We start from the raw sequence: 20,184 nt of genomic DNA, 5'->3' as shown, positions 1-20,184 counted from the left end.
ATATAATATTTACACTAATACCCCGGTTAGCACTCAGGATGTGTTCCTAAAAATCAAAGCGCTAAACTAAACAGAGTTAATTTGGGGTCATTTTATCAGATAGTAAGTAGGAATAGGGGAGTTTAATGTTGTCTATGGCGTCCATGATATTATTGTTCTTCCAAAATTACTTAATAGATTTTTTATTTGTGCCTTCCGTTTTTTCAGTAAGTTGCTGAAATTTGCGACAAAGATAATATGCCTTAAAATTTGATACGACTCCCTGATCCATGGATTGGATTAAAGAAGCAGTATTGGGTGGTAGATAAACTACTTCAACCAGAATGCAAGATTTTAAGACTTATAAGTGGGTGGGATGACTAGGTGCGTTATTAATCAGTTGTAACTCTTTTGGCTATATTATTTTTTTTTTTTAGTTCACAGTAACATTTTACAGATGGACGAAAATGTGTGGTACACCAATTTTGCAAAATATTCATAATGATACGAAATTTCCTCTTAATTAAATTTTAAAATTCATTTGGTTATTCTTGGATTTTTGGAATAATACACAGGCAGCGGTGACCTCTTGGGCACGGCCATCAGCAGTGTGTCTGTCTGTAGAGAGAGTGTTGACCTCGTCATCGAGAGGTTTACTGACCTTGGCAATGACATTCATGTCTCTGGTGACTCTTCCTATGAAGTCAGTAGACGGATTGGGAGAGCATGGGGGGTCATGAGGTCATCACAAAGGGGTGTGTGGCACTCCTGATATCTATACAAAAGGACGAAGGTCCAAGTCTGTAGAGTCCTGGTGCTTCCTGTCTTACTATATGGTTGTGAGTCATGGACGCTATCCAGTGACCTGAGACGAAGACTGGACTCCTTCATGTGTGTCTCTCCGGAAAATCCTTGGGTACCGCTGGTTTGACTTTGTGTTGCTCATGGAGTCCCGAATGAGGCTCATGACCTGCATTGTGAGGGAGCATCAGTTATGGCACTACGGCCATGTGGCGCGTTTCCCTGAGGGTGATCCGGCTCATAAGATCCTCATTTTTGGGGACCCCAGTGGCTGGACCAGGCCAAGGGGTCACCCACATAACACCTGGCTGCGGCAGATAGAGGGTCATTTCCGGAGGGTGAGACTGGAGTGCATGTCTGCCTGGGGTGTTGCCAACCGGGATCCTGAGTTGTTTCGTTGTGTGGTTAGTGCAGCAACTCACTGTACCAGTGCATGCTCCCCAACTTGACTTGACTTGACTTTAGCAAGACTGCCCGGAAGAAGAGAATTTTATGCTAACTATTGGGAGTTCTGCATTCATTTAAAATGTGTCACCAATGTCTGCTCTCTAGGCTTGTTTGTAAGTCCATGCAGATTTTGGAGAAAATTCAGACTCTAGACCACCCAGCTTAGAATCGTGCCAAGGCCTTGCTCTTATCTCAGAGCCCCGTCTGCCCCCCCCCCCCCCCCCTTTTTTTTAAATGGGACTCTAGTATTATCTCATTCCAACATTCTTTTGGTCATTGTCTAAGTAGTTGGTGGCCATAAATCAGCGATGGGATGTAGACAATATTTCACTTGTACAAGATAATAACACAGTATGAGAGTAAGTTGAATTGTTTTGTTTCCTTGTCTTACTTTCCCATCCTCACCGCTCCTTCATAGCAAGATGGGGAGAGAATAGGAGCTAACATTAACTGGGGCCGGGATGCCAGTGCTTCATGTCTTCTCTGTTCCTGACCTGTCCTCTCATCCTATAGTAGGCATGGCAGACTGAGCCTCAGCAGCATTGCTGGGTAACCTTAAATGTTCACCTGTTTAATGCAAGTGCACAGGGGTGGGCCGATGTCTTGGTCCCACCACCACGAAAAAAGAAGAACCCACAATTGTGTCTGAAATAACTTGAAACTGTCAAAAGTATTCGATACTCAACAAGAATTAGAATTTGCTTTAGAGTTTTAATTCAGCAGCATATTTCAAATCAGAAGACAAATCAAAAAGATATGAATAAAAATGATGGGAACCCTTCGCCTCCTATTTTGTTGTACAACTTTTAGAGTTTGCATTCCCTGCACACAAGCGATTCCTGGAGCTCTCCATGAGACGTCTGCTCCTGTCCACAGGTCGTTCGGCCCACTCGTCCTGAGTAAACTGCTCCAGCGGGTGTCAGGTTTGAAGGGGGGTCTCCTCCAGACTGCTTGTTTCAGTTCTTTCCATAGATGTTCGGTGGGACTCAAATCTGGACTCACAGAAGATCACTGCAGAATAGTCCAGTGTTTTGTTCTTCACCCTTCTTGGTTGTTTTAGCTGTATGTTTTGACCATTATACTGTTGGAGGGTCCCTGACCTACAACTGAGACAATTTTCTGACACTGGGCAGTACATTTCACTCCAGAATGTCTTGACGGGTCTTGATTTCATTGTTCCCTTCACAGACTCAATGCCCCTCATGCCATATGCAGCAAAGCAGCCCCAAAACATAAGTGAGCCTCCTCCATGTTTCACAGTATCTATGGTATTGTTTTCTTTGAAAGCTTCATTTTATTGTCTATGGACATGGAGTTGATGTGACCTGCCAGAAAGCTCCAGTTTTGTCTCATCTGTCCAAAGGACATTGTCCCAGAAGCATTGTGGCTTATCAATATGCATTTTAGCAAATTCCAGTCTGGCTCTTTTACAGTGGAGTCCACTGTCACTCAGATGGTGTGATCGGACACTGATGGGCCTCGACCTTGGAGTTCAGCTTGGATCTCTTTGGAAGTTGTCGTTGGCCTTTTGTCTACCATTCTCACTCTCCTTCTGCCTGGGGTCAACTTTCCTCTTTGGAGGTTGGCTACAGTCCCATGGAAGTTCAAAATATTTGCAACTGTTGTCACAGGAAGATCACGCTGCTTGATGGTGGTCTTCTAGCCTTGGCCTTTAACTTGCTTGTCTGTCATTTTCTTTCTGATCTCCTCACACAACTATCTCCTTTGCTTTCTCTGTTTCAAGTTCAGTGTGGGACACACGCTGACACCAAACAGCAGAGGGACGACTCTTCTCCATTTCAATCGGATGAATGACTAACTGCACAATTGAAGACAAGTGTAATATGAATCCAAGAAAACAGCTAGTTTGGCCAATCGCTCGATCCCAGTTATTTAGGATCTTTTCTAGGGGTCCTAGGTCATTTTACAAGATATTTGCAGAATAAACAACACTTGAACATTAGAACACTCTATACGAGAACAGGCCATTCAGCCCAACAAAGCTTACCAGTCCTATCCACTTATTTCTTCCAAAAAAACATCAAGTCGAGTTTTGAAAGTCCCTAAAGTCTTACTGTCTACCACGCTGCTTGGTCGCTTATTCCAAGTTTCTATCGTTCTTTGTGTAAAGAAAAACTTCCTAATGTTTGTGCGAAATTTACCCTTCACAAGTTTCCAACTGTGTCCTCGTGTTCTTGATGAACTCATTTTAAAGTCACCGTCTCGATCCACTGGACTTATTCCCTTCATCATTTTAAACCCTTCAGTCAGGTCTCCTCTTCATCTCCTTAATCTCAGCTCTTTCAATCTTTCCTCATAACTCATCCCCTGTAGCCCTGAATCAGCCTAGTCGCTCTTCTCTGGACTTTTTCTAGTTCTGCTTTGTCCTTTTTGTAGCCTGGAGACCAAAACTGCACATAGGACTCCAGATGAGGCCTCACCAGTGTGTTATAAAGCTTGAGCAGAACCTCCTGTGACTTGTACTCCACACATCAAGGTGCTATATAACCTGACATTCTGTTAGCCTTCTTAATGGCTTCTCAACACTGTCAGGCAGTTGACAGCTTAGAGTCCACTATGACTCCTAAATATTGATCTCTTGATCTCTTGTCACACTTGCTTTGCTTTACTCGATGACATCTCGAAGGTGTGCAGGTACACAGGGGACAGTTTGCTTTTCATTTCATTACTTTTCAGGCAGGAGGCAGACAGCACTTTGGCAATGAGCTGAATGGGGACCAAGACATTTGTCCAAATCTGTTAGGTAGATTTTGATCGCAAGTGCCTTTTGACTTTCTTTTATACGACCTTCTTCTATACCATTTTTGGAATTATGTCTTTGTGTCTATGTGTGTGTGTGTGTAAACACGATAACTTGAGTACACTTTTAGACCTCCCCGACTTTCTCGCATACGAGGTACAGTAGAACCTCTGGTCGTGAACGTTTCCGAACACATACAAATTGGGTTACGATCAAAAAGTTTGCCAAAGTTTTGAATTGTTCACGACCACACGCTCTGGTGGCGAACAAAAACACTGGCGGCCAGTTTCCCTATGCGCGTTCATACGCGCCAATGATCTGCCATTCTCCGTTTCCCATTTTCTTTTGTTAGCGTACACAGGGCCAAACAAAGCAGCTGATGTTGCAAAAGGAGTTACAATGTTAACCAAGCAGAGGCCTCAAGTGCTGGAAGAGGTGGAAAAACTGTTGCTAGTGTGGTAGAACGAGAAGCAACTTACAGGGGATAGCGAGCCGATCATATGCGAGAAAGCCGGGAAGATTCATGGCGATTTGCTGAAAATAAAATCCTTCTTCGAGTGCCAAAGGTGAGGAATTTAAAGCCAGTAGAGGACGGTGTGAAAAGTTTCGCAAGAGAAGTGGCATTTAATTTTTTTTTCCTGTGCTTAAAACTCATAAAGTGTATACAGCGAGCGGTTCGTAAGGGTCTAGCGCCAACTCTTACAATGTTAGTTTTCGAGGTTTTTACATTTAGTTTACTATTACACTGTGCTTTCTATGGTATAATTAACTATTTTTGTGCTTAAAAAATATATATTTACATGCAGTTCGTACGGTCTGGAACAGATTAATCGTATTTACATACAATCGTATGGGGAAATTACGTTTGGATCACGACCAGAGTTTTGGAACGAATTACGGTTGTGACCAGAGGTACCACTGTATAGGGAAAGTCTTGTAATCGTCCAAAGATTCGAGGTTGAGATTTTGATGAATCTCAATGTTTTAGACCTCTCTGAGTCGGAAAATACCATTTTTGGAATTATGTCTGTGTGTGTGTGTGTGCGTGTGTGTGTATGTGTGTGTGTGTGTGTGTGTGTGTGTGTGTGTGTGTGTGGTGGAAGATCAGCCTGGACACAGATACAACACTGGACACACTGAAGTCCAAAACACACACTTTTATTTACACAGTGCACAGATCACCACCAGAACTCAGTCCTTATCTTTTCCTCTCTATTTCTTTTCTTTTCCTTTGCCGCCTCCACTCCTCACCCGCAAGCTCTGTCCTCTGCCCCTGAATGAAGTGAGGCGACCCCTTTTATATTGCACCCGGATGTGCTCCAGGACAGGGGTCGCCAAGTTCGGTACTGGAGGACCACCATGTCAGCAGGTTTTCATTCTAACCCTTTTTTAAATTGAGTGCCCTGTCTTCTTGTGAATTCATTTGAATTGAATTGCTTTTTTGAGATTTGTTCCCCTGAATTTCTTCATCGTTCCTCTGAATTGCTTCATTTCTTTCCTTAAATGGCACCCAAACAGAAATGAAATGTGAAGTGAGGGAGCCAACGGAAGACCAACGAAGTCAGGGCCTCAAACTCCAACCTTCTCCATTAAACTCGTTCTTTAATTCCGTGGCTTGTTGCTGCTCTCGTGGTGTAATAGCAGACATTTCTGAAATTGTGGATTTTCTCTTTTCTAAGAGCTCTGCTAAAATGTTTTGTGGACCTGAGCAGATCAACATTCCTTCATCTTTCTTTATTTTCAGATATTGCATGATAGACACCAGTTGTTTTGGCTAATTTTGTATCTCATTATTGTTTGGCTGCTAATTAAGGAAAAAGAAACAATTAAGGGACTCTTCAAGAACAAGTCAATTAAAATTACCGTTTTTACTCGTGTACCATGCGCCCTCGTGTAAGACGCGCACCCTAATTTTTACAAAGGAAATAATCAAAACCGTTTTGCCCAGTGTGTGAAGCGCATTGTGATTGTATAGGAAGGGTTTAGGGCACGTTTTTCCGCGAAATGCCTTTCTGTTTTTTTTGCATGACGAAAGTTTTTCTTTCTTCTGAGCGAGTGAGAGAGAGCGAGAGAGCCCAAGCAGAAGAAGTAAACATTACAGAAAAAAATTTCCTCGCCTATGACGCGCACCTGATTTTCTAATGCTAATTTTCGGGAAAAAATGTGTGTGTGGTACACACGTAAATACAGTAGTTGAAAAGAAGTTAATTAGCAGCAAGAACAGGTCACCCATTCAGAAAAGGGTTAGAATGAAAAATTGCAGCCACGGTGGTCCTCCAGGACCGGAGTTGGCGACCCCTGCTCCAAGGGGCACCCTGTATGAATTTCCTGCAGCACTTCTGGAAGCACTCCAGGTGCATTCGGTTCCTCTTCCGGCAGCACTTCCTGGCGTGGCGGAAGTGCTGCTGCAGTCCATGGTTCCGGAATGATCTGGGCGTTCCCCTGGCAGGGGCCACGACCCCAAACAGAGTTGAGTTTCCAAGCTCTATTCCTGCCCTCTTGCATCCCGGGTGGAAGATAACGCCTCTCTTCCGGTCCTTCCGTTCCCAGCCTTCCCCCACAGTGTGTATGTAAAAACGATAACTTGAGTACGCTTTCACTTCGGTCAACCAAATTTTGCATACAAGTATTAGGTACAAAATGTAGATTTCTATCAACTTTTGGGCTCTTTCCGCTAACCGGAAGTGTTACCTTTTATTCATGAAGCTGCAGAGTCCGATTTATTCATCTTTACTTTTATAATAATTGTTCAATATGTTATTGATTTGATTTGATTTGTTGTTGTTCTTTAATGTCCATAAACTAAAAATATAATCATTGTCTTGCGCTTTACTCCTCAAATATCCATCCCCATATCTGAGTATACGAGAAAGTCGAGGGGAGAACACTCCCGATTTCTTTAAACTTAGCAGACCACGATGGTGACTGCATTTGATGTGACGATATTGTGGTGGCAGAAGAGGTGAATGCCACTGGCGGATCTTGTTTGTTTCTTTAATCTGCCACCACACGTCACAGGGCTTGCAGGCCTTCTAGCATATGCTGTCTTCCATGGGAAGTCTTGATGTTTTATTCTAGTGTAATAATAGGGGCTCAGTCTTTGATTCTGGGCGGCCTGCCATGTTTCGAGTCCAGAAATGGTCTCATGACCAGATTCCACAAAACCTCATGCTGCTTTGTTCCTTTATGTGCAACTGTTTCCAGTAAACAACTTGAATGAAAAACGGCAAACTGGAATGAATGCGCTGGAATACTCAGAACTTGAGATGCTCCACTGTAAATTATTTCACATTAAAAATGCTTGAATTGGAGCATATGGTGTTTTAATTTCTTTTGGTTATTGTGGGCAGTGTTTCCAGGGTTCCAAGGTGTTTGATTGTAAAGCATGTGGCTGCCAGTTCAGTCCCCATCTCTGAATCACTCTTGGCCTGCCTGTAAAAATGAGACATATCAGCAGCCTGTGACAGTCCAGCCACATCTCTCAGCTGTTAGAAGAGTGTCGACAGCAGGATCCCCTTCTCTTCAGACATTACTGATATGAGGCGTCCATCTTAGAAAATAATAATAACATTTATTTATATAGCACATTTTCATACAAAAAAGTAGCTAAAAGTGCTTTACATAATGAAGAACAGTAAGTAAAAAAATATATATATATAACAACATAAGAAATTAAAATAAGACAATATTAGTTAACATAAAAAAAGAGTAAGGTCCGATGGCCAGGGTGGACAGAAAAAAAATAACACATCTCGTAAATGGAAGCCCCTTCATGCTTATCCTAAACGAATCCCTAATTTGGACGTGAACGTCAGTAGGCTTTGCGCCCTCGGAACCAAGTGACCTGAACTATTCTCTAACATTTCAGTCATTATTTACCACTCTGATGCTGATGTTTCTGATCATAAAATAGGTCACTACGATAGCAATTGACAAAAAGAATTCATCCTTAATTGCAGAATTACGGTAGAGTCCCTCTTCCTCTTGCATGATTTGGCTCAAAAACGAATTAGCACATCGTCATCTCATAACAGGCTTAAGTTTCAAGTTTGGTATTTTCCCGTCCAGCCGTTTTAGCTCTAGAGCCGTCCTCAAGAAACGGTGACACACAGAAACACCCATCATTGAGATATCGATGTTTTCGGTAACCTAAAGGGGAACCTAAAATGCTGAGATCCATTGAAAATCGGAAATCGACATTTTTGACGATTCTAAAGCTTTCACTCCTCCCCCTATAGATGATAGGCTATGGTTAGGGAGGGTGCCTAGCCAAAAAAGTAAAGGGGGTGTGATCAAGTTGGTCCAAGTACCGATGGTCCAATAAGCTCACAGGTAACTTAACAGAAGGAATTGTTAAGGTGGTGGTTGAGCAGCGTATGTCTTAAACAGGTGGGGTTCACTAATTGGCTAGAATTCTATGAAGAAGCAGATATATTGTGAATTTCCCCTTGGGATTAATAAAGTATCTATCTATCTATCTATCTATCTATCTATCTATCTATCTATCTATCTATCTATCTATCTATCTATCTATCTATCTATCTATCTATCTATCTATCACACTGGTAGATAGATAGATAGATAGATAGATAGATAGATAGATAGATAGATAGATAGATAGATAGATAGATAGATAGATAGATAGATAGATAGATAGATAGATACTTTATTAATCCCAATGGGAAATTCACATTCTTCAGCAGCAGCATACTGATACAATAAATAATATTAAATTAAAGAATGATAATAATACAGGTGAAAAAAACAGACAATAACTATGTATAATGTTAAATATTAATGTTTACCCCCCCTGGTGGAATTAAAGAGTCGCATAGTTTGGGGGAGGAACGATCTCCTTAATCTGTCTGTGGAGCAGGACAGTGACAGCAGTCTGTCACTGAAGCTGCTCTTCTGTCTGGAGATGACATTATTTAGTGGATGCAGTGGATTCTCCATAATTGATAGGAGCCTGCTGAGCGCCCTTCGCTCTGCCACAGATGTTAAACTGTCCAGCTCTATGCCAACAATAGAGATTGCCTTCCTCACCAGTTTGTCCAGGCGTGAGGCGTCTTTCCTCTTAATGCTGCCTCCCCAGCACACCACTGCGTAGAAGAGGGAACTCGCCACAACTGTCTGATAGAACATCTGCAGCATCTTATTGCAGATGTTGAAGGACGCCAGCCTTCTAAGGAAGTATAACCGGCTTTGTCCTTTCTTGCACAGCGCATCACTATTGGCAGTCCAGTCCAATTTATCATCCAGCTGCACTCCCAGATATTTATAGGTCTGCACCATCTGCACACAGTCACCTTTGATGATCACTGGGTCTATGAGGGGTCTGGGCCTCCTAAAATCCACCACCAGCTCCTTGGTTTTGCTGGTGTTCAGGTGTAGGTGGTTTGAGTCGGACCATTTAACAAAGTCATTGATTAGGTCCCTATACTCCTCCTCCAGCCCATTCCTGATACAGCCCACGATAGCAGTGTCATCAGCGAACTTTTGCACATGGCAGGACTCCGAGTTGTATTGGAAGTCCGATGTATATAGGCTGAACAGGACCGGAGAAAGTACAGTCCCTTGTGGCGCTCCTGTGTTGCTGACCACAATGTCAGACGTGCAGTTCCCAAGACGCACATACTGAGGTCTGTCTTTAAGATAGTCCACGATCCATGCCACTAGGTATGAATCTAATCCCATCTCTGTCAGCTTGTCCCTAAGGAGCAGAGGTTGGATTGTGTTGAAGGCGCTAGAGAAGTCTAGAAACATAATTCTTACAGCACCACTGCCTCTGTCTAAGTCGGAGAGGGATCGGTGTAGCATATAGATGATGGCATCTTCCGCTCCCACCTTCTCCTGATATGCAAACTGCAGAGGGTCAAGGGCGTGTTGAACCTGTGGCCTAAGGTGGTGAAGCAGCAGCCTCTCCATGGTCTTCATCACATGTGATGTCAGAGCAACAGGCCGAAAGTCATTCAGCTCACTAGGACGTGATACCTTTGGGACTGGGGTGATACAAGATGTTTTCCAAAGCCTCGGGACTCTCCCCTGTTCCAGGCTCAGGTTGAAGATGCGCTGTAGAGGGCCCCCCAGCTCCGATGCACAGACCTTCAGCAGTCGTGGCGATACTCCATCTGGACCCGCTGCTTTGCTGGCACGAAGTCTCCTCAGCTCTCTGCTCACTTGCGCTGTTGTTATTATGGGTGGGGATGTTTTTCCTATGCTGGTATCAGCAGAAGGATGTGTGGAGGCTGCAGTACTCCGAGGTGAGAGTGGGTTAGGGTGGTCAAACCTGTTAAAAAAGTTGTTCATTTGGTTTGCTCTCTTCACGTCTCTCTCAATGGTGGTACCCCGCTTCGAGCTGCAGCCAGTGATGATCTTCATCCCATCCCACACTTCCTTCATGCTGTTATTCTGCAACTTCTGCTCCAGCTTTCTCCTGTACTGCTCCTTCGCCGCCCTGAGTTGGACTCGGAGTTCCTTCTGCACGCGCTTGAGCTCATGCTGATCACCGTCTTTAAAAGCCCTTTTCTTCTGATTCAAAAGGCCCTTGATGTCACTTGTAATCCATGGCTTGTTGTTAGCATAGCAGCGTACTGTTCTTACTGGAACTACAATGTCCATACAGAAGTTGATGTAATCAGTAGTGCAGTCAACAACTTCCTCAATGTTCTCACTATGAGATCCCTGCAGGATATCCCAGTCTGTAGTTCCAAAAAGTTCTCTCAGAGTATTCTCAGCCTCCGGGGTCCACTTCCTGAATGATCGTGTGGTTACAGGTAGGACTCTAACTTTTGGTTTATAGTGAGGCTGAAGCTGAACCAGGTTATGATCTCCTTTCCCAAGCGCAGGCAGCGGGGTGGCGCTGTATGCGTCTTTAACGTTTGCATACAGTAAATCAATAGTCTTATTTCCCCGGGTGTTACAGTCCACATACTGGGAGAATGCAGGCAATGTTTTGTCCAGCGTCACATGGTTAAAGTCTCCAGCGATTAGCACAAGCGCCTCAGGGTGCTGCGTTTGTAACTTAGCAACAGCAGAATGGATGATGTCACTCGCTGACTCCACGTCTGCCCGAGGAGGAATGTAAACAATAACAACAATGACATGTCCAAACTCTCTGGGCAAATAGTAGGGACGTAAAGTTACGGCCAACAGTTCGATGTCCCTGCAGCAAGTGGAGATTTTGACGTTAACATGTCCAGAGTGACACCACCGTGTATTAACATAGAGAGCGAGTCCTCCTCCTTTGTGCTTACCACAGGTACTTGCATCTCTGTCCGCTCTAACTGTGCTAAACCCGGGTAGCTCCACGTTGGCATCTGGGATGGTGTTATTTAGCCACGTTTCGCAGAAACACAACAAACTGCATTCTCTGTAGGTCCTAACATTTTTCACCAGCGCAGCCAGTTCGTCGATCTTATTTGAGATTGAGTTTACATTCCCCAGAATCACAGAAGGCACCGAAGGCTTGAAACGCCACTTTCTCGCAAGCCGCTTCTTTTTTAGCTTAGTGCCGGCTCTACTGCCACGATACCGCCTTCTTACCTCGTCGGGTAAATATGGAACCACACCGGCACTGGCATTTGTTCTCAGCGCCCGAAGTTGAGTACTTGAATAGGCGAGTCTCGGCGTGTTAAAATCCATGCCCACGTTGTAAAAGTAAGTGTGTCCAGGGAAGGAATCCACATAAAATAAAGTGGTAGGAGTGATCAATAAATAAAAATAGAAAAATAAAAGTAGAAAAGTACACATACATATACAGTCATACACGGAGCTGCTGAAAAGGCTGCCACTCACGGCGGCACCGGATGCATCCATGATGAGGCCTCATCTGGAATCCTGGGTGCAGTTCGGGTCTCCATATTACAAGGAAGACAAAGGGGACTAACCTGACTATACGGTTGACTATGGAGAATAAGAGACGACATGATAGGAGCATTTCAAATTATAAAGGAAATTGGAAAGGTGGATCCCAGTTGTTATTTTCAAATGAACACAAAGGCACAGATGGAAGCAGATTAGGTGTAAATTACACATAAATGGTGGGAATGCTTTACTTTTGGACATCACTCACACAGAAAAAACTATGCGGACCCTCCTCTAAGTTAGTTCAGTCTTTCCCACACAAAGCCCTGAAAAATCAAAAGACAAACAATGGCAGTAGAATGGGGCATACTGAAGAGCTCAGTGACTTATTTAAAGGCCCAGCACTCACCCAATGGCAGGTCTGAAAATCGAGAGCACACCTTATGAGACAGATTTAGGAGTCGTAGTGGACTCTAAGCCATCAACTTCCATACAGTGTCCAGAAGACATTAAGAAGGAATGTCAGGTTATATAGCGCCTTGATGTGTGGAGTACAAGTCACAGGAGGTTCTGCTCAGGCTTTATAACACACTGGTGAAGCCTCATCTGGAGTCCTGGGTGCAGTTTGGGCCTCTGGGCTACAAAAAAGACATAACAGCTCGGGAGGGAGGGTCTTTGGCTGATCTGCAGAGGAACAAGAGGAGAGAGGATCAGGTGATAGCGCCAACTCCCTGTCTGGATGATGAATAACACTAATTGAACCTGTAAACTGTCCCCCATACGCACATGTGTGACAATTCATTGTAGTGGACTATACATGACAATAACTTGAACTTGAGATATTCTGTGTGGAAATAAGTTTGACCTGATCATTCATAGTCCTTGGAATAATTTAATATGGGGGGCTTCATCCAGCTTTAAGAATTACTTGTTATGGAAGCACGCCGTTCATGAAGGTTTTTTCTATAAACGACCGAGAAGAATACCCGAGTCCAGATGCTGGGGCACCACCCTGTTTATTGAAACAATAAGTAAAACACAATAACTCAATAAAACACAAGATCAATGCTGGTGTCTGCTTTTGACTAAAGTACTGAGGGTCTGATGAGCCCTCAGGCTTCAGGTTGGAGTTCCATCCCCAAATGTGGCGCCTCCGTCTGGGAGCTCCCTGCTCTTATAGTCCTTGGACCAGAAGGGGCAGAGTCAGTTGCCCTCATTTGGCGTCTTCTTGGAGTGTTTAAAAAAGGCGAGACAGTCTGCGACAGTGCCCCCTCGTGTCCTGGGGTGGTAGTGCTTACCTCTGATGGGCCCCCGTAGGATGACCCCCCGACACACATGAGTGACGAGGTGTATAACTGAAAAGATTTTGTGTTGATATTGCTTTGAGGAATCCTAAACTTTTGATAGCAAGGTAGCAATTTGTTAGCCAAAAAAACAAAAACGGAGAATGATTTTCAGTTCATATCTCAAAACGCCAATGTTTTAAGTGTTTGCACAGTTTTATTATTTAGCTCTTTGTGTGTTCATCCAGAAAAGAAGTTTATAATTTGAACAATATTCTCTCTTTTCTTTTACTCGCAGATGCAAGAAGGTAGTAAAAGTGTTCGTCTCGGCACACTCATTGCACTTATGGTGGAAGAAGGCCAGGACTGGAAGCAGGTGGAGATCCCAGCACCCGAGAGCACTACGGCCGGCAGCCCCCCTGCCCCACCACCAGCCACCCCAGCAGTGGCTCCTGTGTTACACACGCCAGGAACACAAAAATTTCAGTAAGCCATTTTATTTTTTTACCTTTTGAATGTTTCTCTGTTGTTCCTCTGAAGCCCGCTGTCTAAACTCTTTGAGGGCTGAATATTATTTTCCAAAACAACGCAGTTTTTTGAAAGCCCCCAAAGCAATGATTTCATACATCAATCAACATTAAACATCCGTTGCTTCATGCGGTGGCTGCCAGTTCGGTGTCTGTTGTGGCTTGAGCCGCTGCCAGGCTGTCTTCACGTGGTGGGCGATGGGCAGTTGCAGTGCCACGCAGTGTGGTTTGACTGCTTGTCATTGTAAGTGGCGGTCCTTCCAGGCGAACATTTTTAAAGATGTTGATGCCGTAAGTCGTCAGGGACCTTCTACTTTTCAATGTGTCACTATTCACAAATTGGTCAGAATAGCAAAGCCAGGTGAAGATGCTGCCGTGATATGGTTATGAGACCTTCAGAATGCTTTTCAGAGTCATGAGGGGGGCCCTGGCATCAATGGGCCCAGGCCATCATGAGACCAACTCATGCACACACTCACCGGGGCCATTTTAAGGGTGCGTCTTTGGCTATATGGAAGCAAATCTGGAATATCTGCACAAGTACCCACGCTGACATGGGGAGAATGGGCAAACTGCACACTGAGACAGAGTGGGCTTATGGGATTCATACCCAGAATTCTTCTGACCCGCCCTGTCTGCTGTCATGCTGCCAATTTTGAATAAATCGTGATGGGAACTGAGTGAGTGAATGTGAAGTCCATCTGTCTGTTACTGTTGAGGCCAAAAGCTTCCGTCCACCACGACTATAAAGACTTTCAAACTGCATGTTTGAACGACTCCGCACACGTCACTTCGCCGTACATTCCCTGTGTTAACTCATTAACTCTAAGTGCTGAGGTCACAATAATAGCTAAGAGACGGATTGATTTCACCGTTAATTTACAGGATCAGACTCCCAGTAGGTCAGAGGTTTTTGCCATAGGCGCGTCAGCGACACAAACCTGTTCAGCACCACAGTCAGCTGGTCTGATGATGCCGGTCCCTCACATTCGCCTTCGATCACTAGTAACAAAATCAGAGTCCGACAAGTCAAAGAGTCCGATTCGGTGATGATACGCAAAACATCGTCCACAGAGTGTTTTTGTTTACACATTCGCTTCAGTCTCTCGAGGATGTCGATGCCATTTTTGCCGTTGTTTAGTCCTCACTACTCACGCACGCGCAGGGTATCTCGGTCAAGCCGACACAGCAAATGTTTCTTCTACCAAACAGAGTGGAAACGAAACATAACGGTGAGGTTTGTCACCGTTTTACACTTGATTACCGCCATCACTCCCCCCTATTGACAAAAATCAACATCCGCCCTGAAAGAGTTAAGAGTTGCTGCCTTTTGGGTTGTGACCCCACCGCTGTTTTGAAAAAAGAAATGGTCCCGTTACGGTGGGTCGCCACTGGCAGTTTCAGAAGTCGACAGATCTCTGCTGTGACAGTCGCCAGCAATTCTCCGGGAGATAACCCATCCAACCCCACCCCACTTAAGGCACTCGGCGGAACCTTAGGACTGTCAGCTGCAATTTTCTAAAAGGGTGCCCCCCCGCCCTTCTAACTGGACAGGTTAAAGGTACTAAGAAAGGCAAGATTGGGTTACGAGTTGAAAAAAGAGTGTAATATTGTAAATAAGAAGAAATGATTTAGATAAAGACAAACGGGTGTCGGGGCAGCTTAATGTGATGTATGGAAAAGTGTCTACAAACAGGATTTTTTCCCCATAGTGCTCTTTGGCATCACTTGGATGAAAAACATACCATAATGCACATCAATGCAGGTTCTGGTACAGAGCGAGACTGGCAGCATTTTTCAAGATGTCGATACCGTAAGTTGTCAGGGAACCTTCTACTTTTGAATGTGCCACTATTCATAAATTGGTCGAAAAAGCGAAGCCAGGTGAAGAAGCTGCCATGATAACGTTCTCAAACATATTGAAAGTTTTTCAGAGTCATGGTGGGGCATGGGGCTCATGCTGGCATCACTGGGCCCAGGCCAACACGGGATCAACTCAAGCACACACTCAACAGGGCCATTTTAGAATCACCAGTTATCTGAAACTGTGCGTCTTTGGATATATGGATGCAAATCTGGAATATCTGCGCAAGTACCCACACTGACATGGGGAGAATGGGCAAACTGCACACCGAGACAGAGCGGGCATATGAGATTCATACTCAGAATTCTTCTGACCTGCACTGTCTGCTGTCAATTATAAAGAAATCATGATGGAAGCTGAGTGGGTGAATGTGAAGTCCATCTGTCTGTTACTGTTGAGGCCAAAAGCTTCCATCCACCTCGGCTATAAAGACTTTCAAACTTCATGTTTGAACAACTCTACACCCGTCACATGAGATGGATTGATTTCACCCTTAATTTGCAGGATCAGATTTCCAGTAGGTCAGAGGTTTCCACCATACACCAAGATGAATGGCTCTTTGAATGGTGTGGAGTTTTAGAGACCTCCGCTTGGCCGGTCGGGAGGGCATCTCTGGTTGACTTTAGAAGTCAGTGCCTTGTTCCCTTTGGCAAAATTGAAGCAACTCGGCCAAGACCTCCACGAGTCCAGTCCCTTCTTCGGAGCAATTTCTCAAGAACTGGAGGTGCCACGTGTCACTGTCCAAACAATTGTTTGCAAATACAGACAGAGACAACACAGGTATTGCACCATTCAGGAAGGAGGGACACGTGAACTCCCAGGGATGAACAAGCCTTGTTGCAAGAAGGTTCAACTGAACAAAGGATCTAGTGAAGGAGTTGGAAGATATCAGGCACCAAAGTATCTACATTCACCATCAAGGCAGTCCTTCGTCACCATGGCCTGAGTGGCTGTCATGCAAGGAAGAAGACGCTACTCTAAGACTGGCATAAAAAAGGCCAGACTGAAGTGTGCAGGTGATCACCAGGACAAAGACTTGACCATCTGGAGGAATGTTCTGTGCTCAGATGAAACAAAAAACAGTTTGGCTTAATGATCACTGTCAGCTATCGAGGAAGAGGAGGAGTGAGGCTTTTATGCTAAAGAAGGACTGTGAAGCTTGGGGGTGGCAACATCATATTGTGGAGGGAGGGGTACTTCAGAAAATAAATGGCGTCATGCAGAAAGAGGGGGATTATCAAGAAGTTCTGAAGGAACACCTCGAGATATCAGCCGGAAAGGTCAGACTTGGTTGCAAATTTGTCCTCCAGCAGGACTCATGATGGTAAGCATCCATACCTCCAAAGTTAACACAATGTGGCTCAAAGAGAACAAAGTGAAGCATTGGAGAGGCCGTCACCAAGTTTTGAACCTGAAAAAGTGTGACTGAGCAAGGATGTGCCCAACCCTAACTGATTTATAGCAGAGCTCTCAGGAGGGATTAGAACCATCTAGAAGAGAAAAGGCCATTCAGCCCCACACATCTCGCCAGTCCTCTCCACTTAATTAATTCAGAAAGAAACATCAAGTCCAGTTTTAACACTAGAATTACTGGAGCCTGCGAAAAAACTCGTAGATCCGTCCCACCTTAAATTGCTTTGCACCTCTCCATTAGCGTATTTTGTCTTGTAAATGTGTGGATAAGCAGCAAGCAGCCTGCTATCACATCCCCTCACTGCCGCACAGTTTTCTCAGCTCAAGTCTGTTTACCTGCGTGTCAGTTGTATAGAGTGAGAAGTCAAGCAAAATGACACCTTTTATAAATACTCTATCGTTATTTGGAACACAGGCATTTCATGTTTATGTAAACACGTCGTTAAAACAACAAACGTTTTTCTTGTTTTAGTAATAATTAACAAAGTGTAGATATGAAGTGTATAATGTGTGAAACCTGAAGTCCAAATATCAAATAAACACTTTCACAAAAGGTACAAATATAACAAAACAAGTGCGCTTCTATTCAAGAATACAACTGCAGAAAAAGAACCCTTGTTAGGGTGCGACATTGACATGCATTTTCTACAACCGCGTTTCGGTGGTGCAACGGTATCAACTGTTGACTGGTAAACAAAACTTAACGGGTTCGAGTCCAGACGAGTCTGTTTTGAGAAGTTAGCTGCTCTTATTCTTACTATGAAGGTCCAAGTCTTTAGAGTCCTGGTGCTTCCTGTCTTACTATATGGTTGTGAGACATGTATGCTATTCAGTGACCTGAGACGAAGACTGGACTCCTTTGGTACTGTGTCTCTCCGGAAAATCCTTGGGCACCTTTGGTTTGATTTTGTGTTGCTCATGGAGTCCCGAATGAGGGACATAACCGGCATTGTGAGGGAGCGTCAGTTATGGCACTACGGCCGTGTGGCGTGTTTCCCCGAGGGTGATCCAGCTTGTAAGATCCTCATTGTTGGGGACCCAAGTGGCTGGACCAGGCCAAGGGGTCGCCCACGTAACACATGGCTGCGGCAGATAGAGGGTCATTTCCAGAGGTTAGGACTGGACCGTGTGTCTGACTGGGAGGTTGCCAACCGGGATCCCAAGCTGTTTTGACGTGTAATGGGTGCGGCAACTCACTGTACCAGTGCATGCTCCCCAACTTGACTTGACTTGACTTGACTTGACTTGCCATACCATCTTCTTTGTCGTTTTTTTTTTTGCACCATCACAACAACATCAGAATGTACGGTGGCGTATTTGGGCCACAGAGAAAAAATTAAGGACACAGTGAAAAGGTCTATTTTGTGAGTAAAGTGGAAATTTCGGCTTAAACTTCGAAATGTCATCTTTAAGCTCATAGTTTACTTTGTCATTAAAGTCGTCTGGACCATCAAAAATGTCATCTTAAAACCGACCCAGTTGTTAATCGCTATGCACTTCTGGGTCTTCCTTCTGACCTGACAGCAGCAATCGCCACACAGAACACGTTACACTTACGATATTCCAGCTCTCTGCACATTTAGAATTATAGATTTATACTTGATATCACTTTCATGATGAGATGCATTAAAGTATGGATTTTACAGATAAGTCGTTAACTTCATTTAAATAATGAATACTGATAATAATTACACATGTGGGGGTGGCACAGTAGCAGAGTGGTAGCGCTGCTGTGTTACAGGGAGTCACGTCCCTGGTGTTCCCTCCCTGGAGTTTGCATGTTTTCCTGCTGTGTTTCCACCATGTGCTCCGGTTTCCTTCCAAAGAGATGCAGATTTGGTGACGCTAAAATGACGTCAGTGTGTATGTGAGTGCTTGTGTTCACCTTGCGATGAGCTGATGGCCCCGTCCAGGGATTGTTTCTACCTCGTGCTCGATGCTTGCTGGAATGGGCACATCCCTGGATTGATGGATGTCATCATTAAACATCATTTTCAGAGTTATTGTGGCAAGCTGTCCTCCGATTTTAATGGATGTTTCAGTCAATTCACAACACAGTGAAGCTGAACCTGTTTTCACCATGATGATATCTCGCACTGCCACCTGGTGGAATCTTCCAGATTTACGTACAATACATGCGCATGTATAAACAGTACAATGCTTGCGTAGCAGTAGAGTCCACAGGCACATGCGTTGCATCGCGTGAAGTATAAACCCGGCCTTAGATAAGGAGCCAGCAGTCGCCGTTCTGAGAGCCAGACTCGGGTGGGAGAAGACGAAGGTTGCCAGGAGGAGCGGAGACGGGTTGAGAGATAAGAAGAAAAGGTTTTGTGCTGACCTGTGCTTTGTGCAAGTGCCTATGCTGTACCACGGGGAAGAAAGAAAAATAAAAGTTTGTGTGCTTGCACTTGTGTCAGGATTAGGGCGGCCGTACGCACCCGGGCTTCACAATATCTTAAATCAACAAAAATCCTTTTGCGCTTTGCACATTCTATACAACTCACCTAAAAGCAGACAATTGCAAAAGGAGCCGGTAAAGTGTTGCCATTGTCATCACATAATTTTGTTTTATTTTCTTTCCATCCAGACTGAGACTTAGCCCAGCTGCTCGGCATATTCTAGACACTCATGGTTTGGATCCTGGGAAGGTGAACGCGTCTGGGCCACGAGGAATCTTCACCAAAGAGTGAGTGGGAACCTTTTAACTTTGGGGATTAAATATGCCTGACACTCGGTAATAATGATAGCGTGACGTTTTAAAGTTTTGTATCAACTGAAACTGATGAAGAACATGCTTGTCTATAGTAAAAAGTATGTGAACCCTTTAGAATTATCTGGTTTACTGCATGAGTTGGTTATAAAAAGTGATCTGATCTTCATCGAAGTCCCAGGTCCTGATAAACACAATGAGCTTAAGCCAATGACACACACACACAATTCTACTCTTTCATGTCTTTATTTTATAAACGCTTTCAACGTTCACAGTGGTAGTGGAAAAAGGTAAGTGAACCTTGGGATTTAGTAACTGGCTGACCCTCCTTTGGCAGGCGCGTCCTGTAACTGCAGATCAGACCTGCACATCGAATTGGAGCCCATTCTTCCCTGCCGAACTGCCTTAACTCATCCATATTCTTTGCTTGTCTTCTCTGTATGGCTCTCCTCAAGTCATTCAATAGGATTGAGATCTGGGCTCTGACTGGGCCACTCCACATGAAGCCATTGTGCTGTGGATTTGCTGCGATGTTTGCGGTCACTGTCCTGCCTCTTTTGAGCTTAAGTTGACAGACAGACAGACACCCTCAC

At 44.3% G+C, this 20,184-nt stretch overlaps 1 protein-coding gene across 1 annotated transcript in view; it reads left to right on the top strand.

Moving 5' to 3' along the window:
- Window positions 1-20,184, top strand: part of pdhx (pyruvate dehydrogenase complex component X) — a 409,158-nt gene that overhangs the window by 186,059 nt on the left and 202,915 nt on the right. Inside the window, exons 4-5 of the mRNA XM_051923616.1 lie at window positions 13,376-13,563; window positions 19,469-19,567. Coding sequence (XP_051779576.1) covers window positions 13,376-13,563; window positions 19,469-19,567 — 287 coding nt within the window. The remainder of the gene's footprint in view (window positions 1-13,375; window positions 13,564-19,468; window positions 19,568-20,184) is intronic.

This window comes from Erpetoichthys calabaricus, chromosome 2 (genome assembly GCF_900747795.2).
Source record: "Erpetoichthys calabaricus chromosome 2, fErpCal1.3, whole genome shotgun sequence".
NCBI classification, from domain to species: domain Eukaryota; kingdom Metazoa; phylum Chordata; class Cladistia; order Polypteriformes; family Polypteridae; genus Erpetoichthys; species Erpetoichthys calabaricus.
Note: the sequence above shows the minus strand (reverse complement) of the source record. Positions and strands in the feature narration are given on the sequence as shown.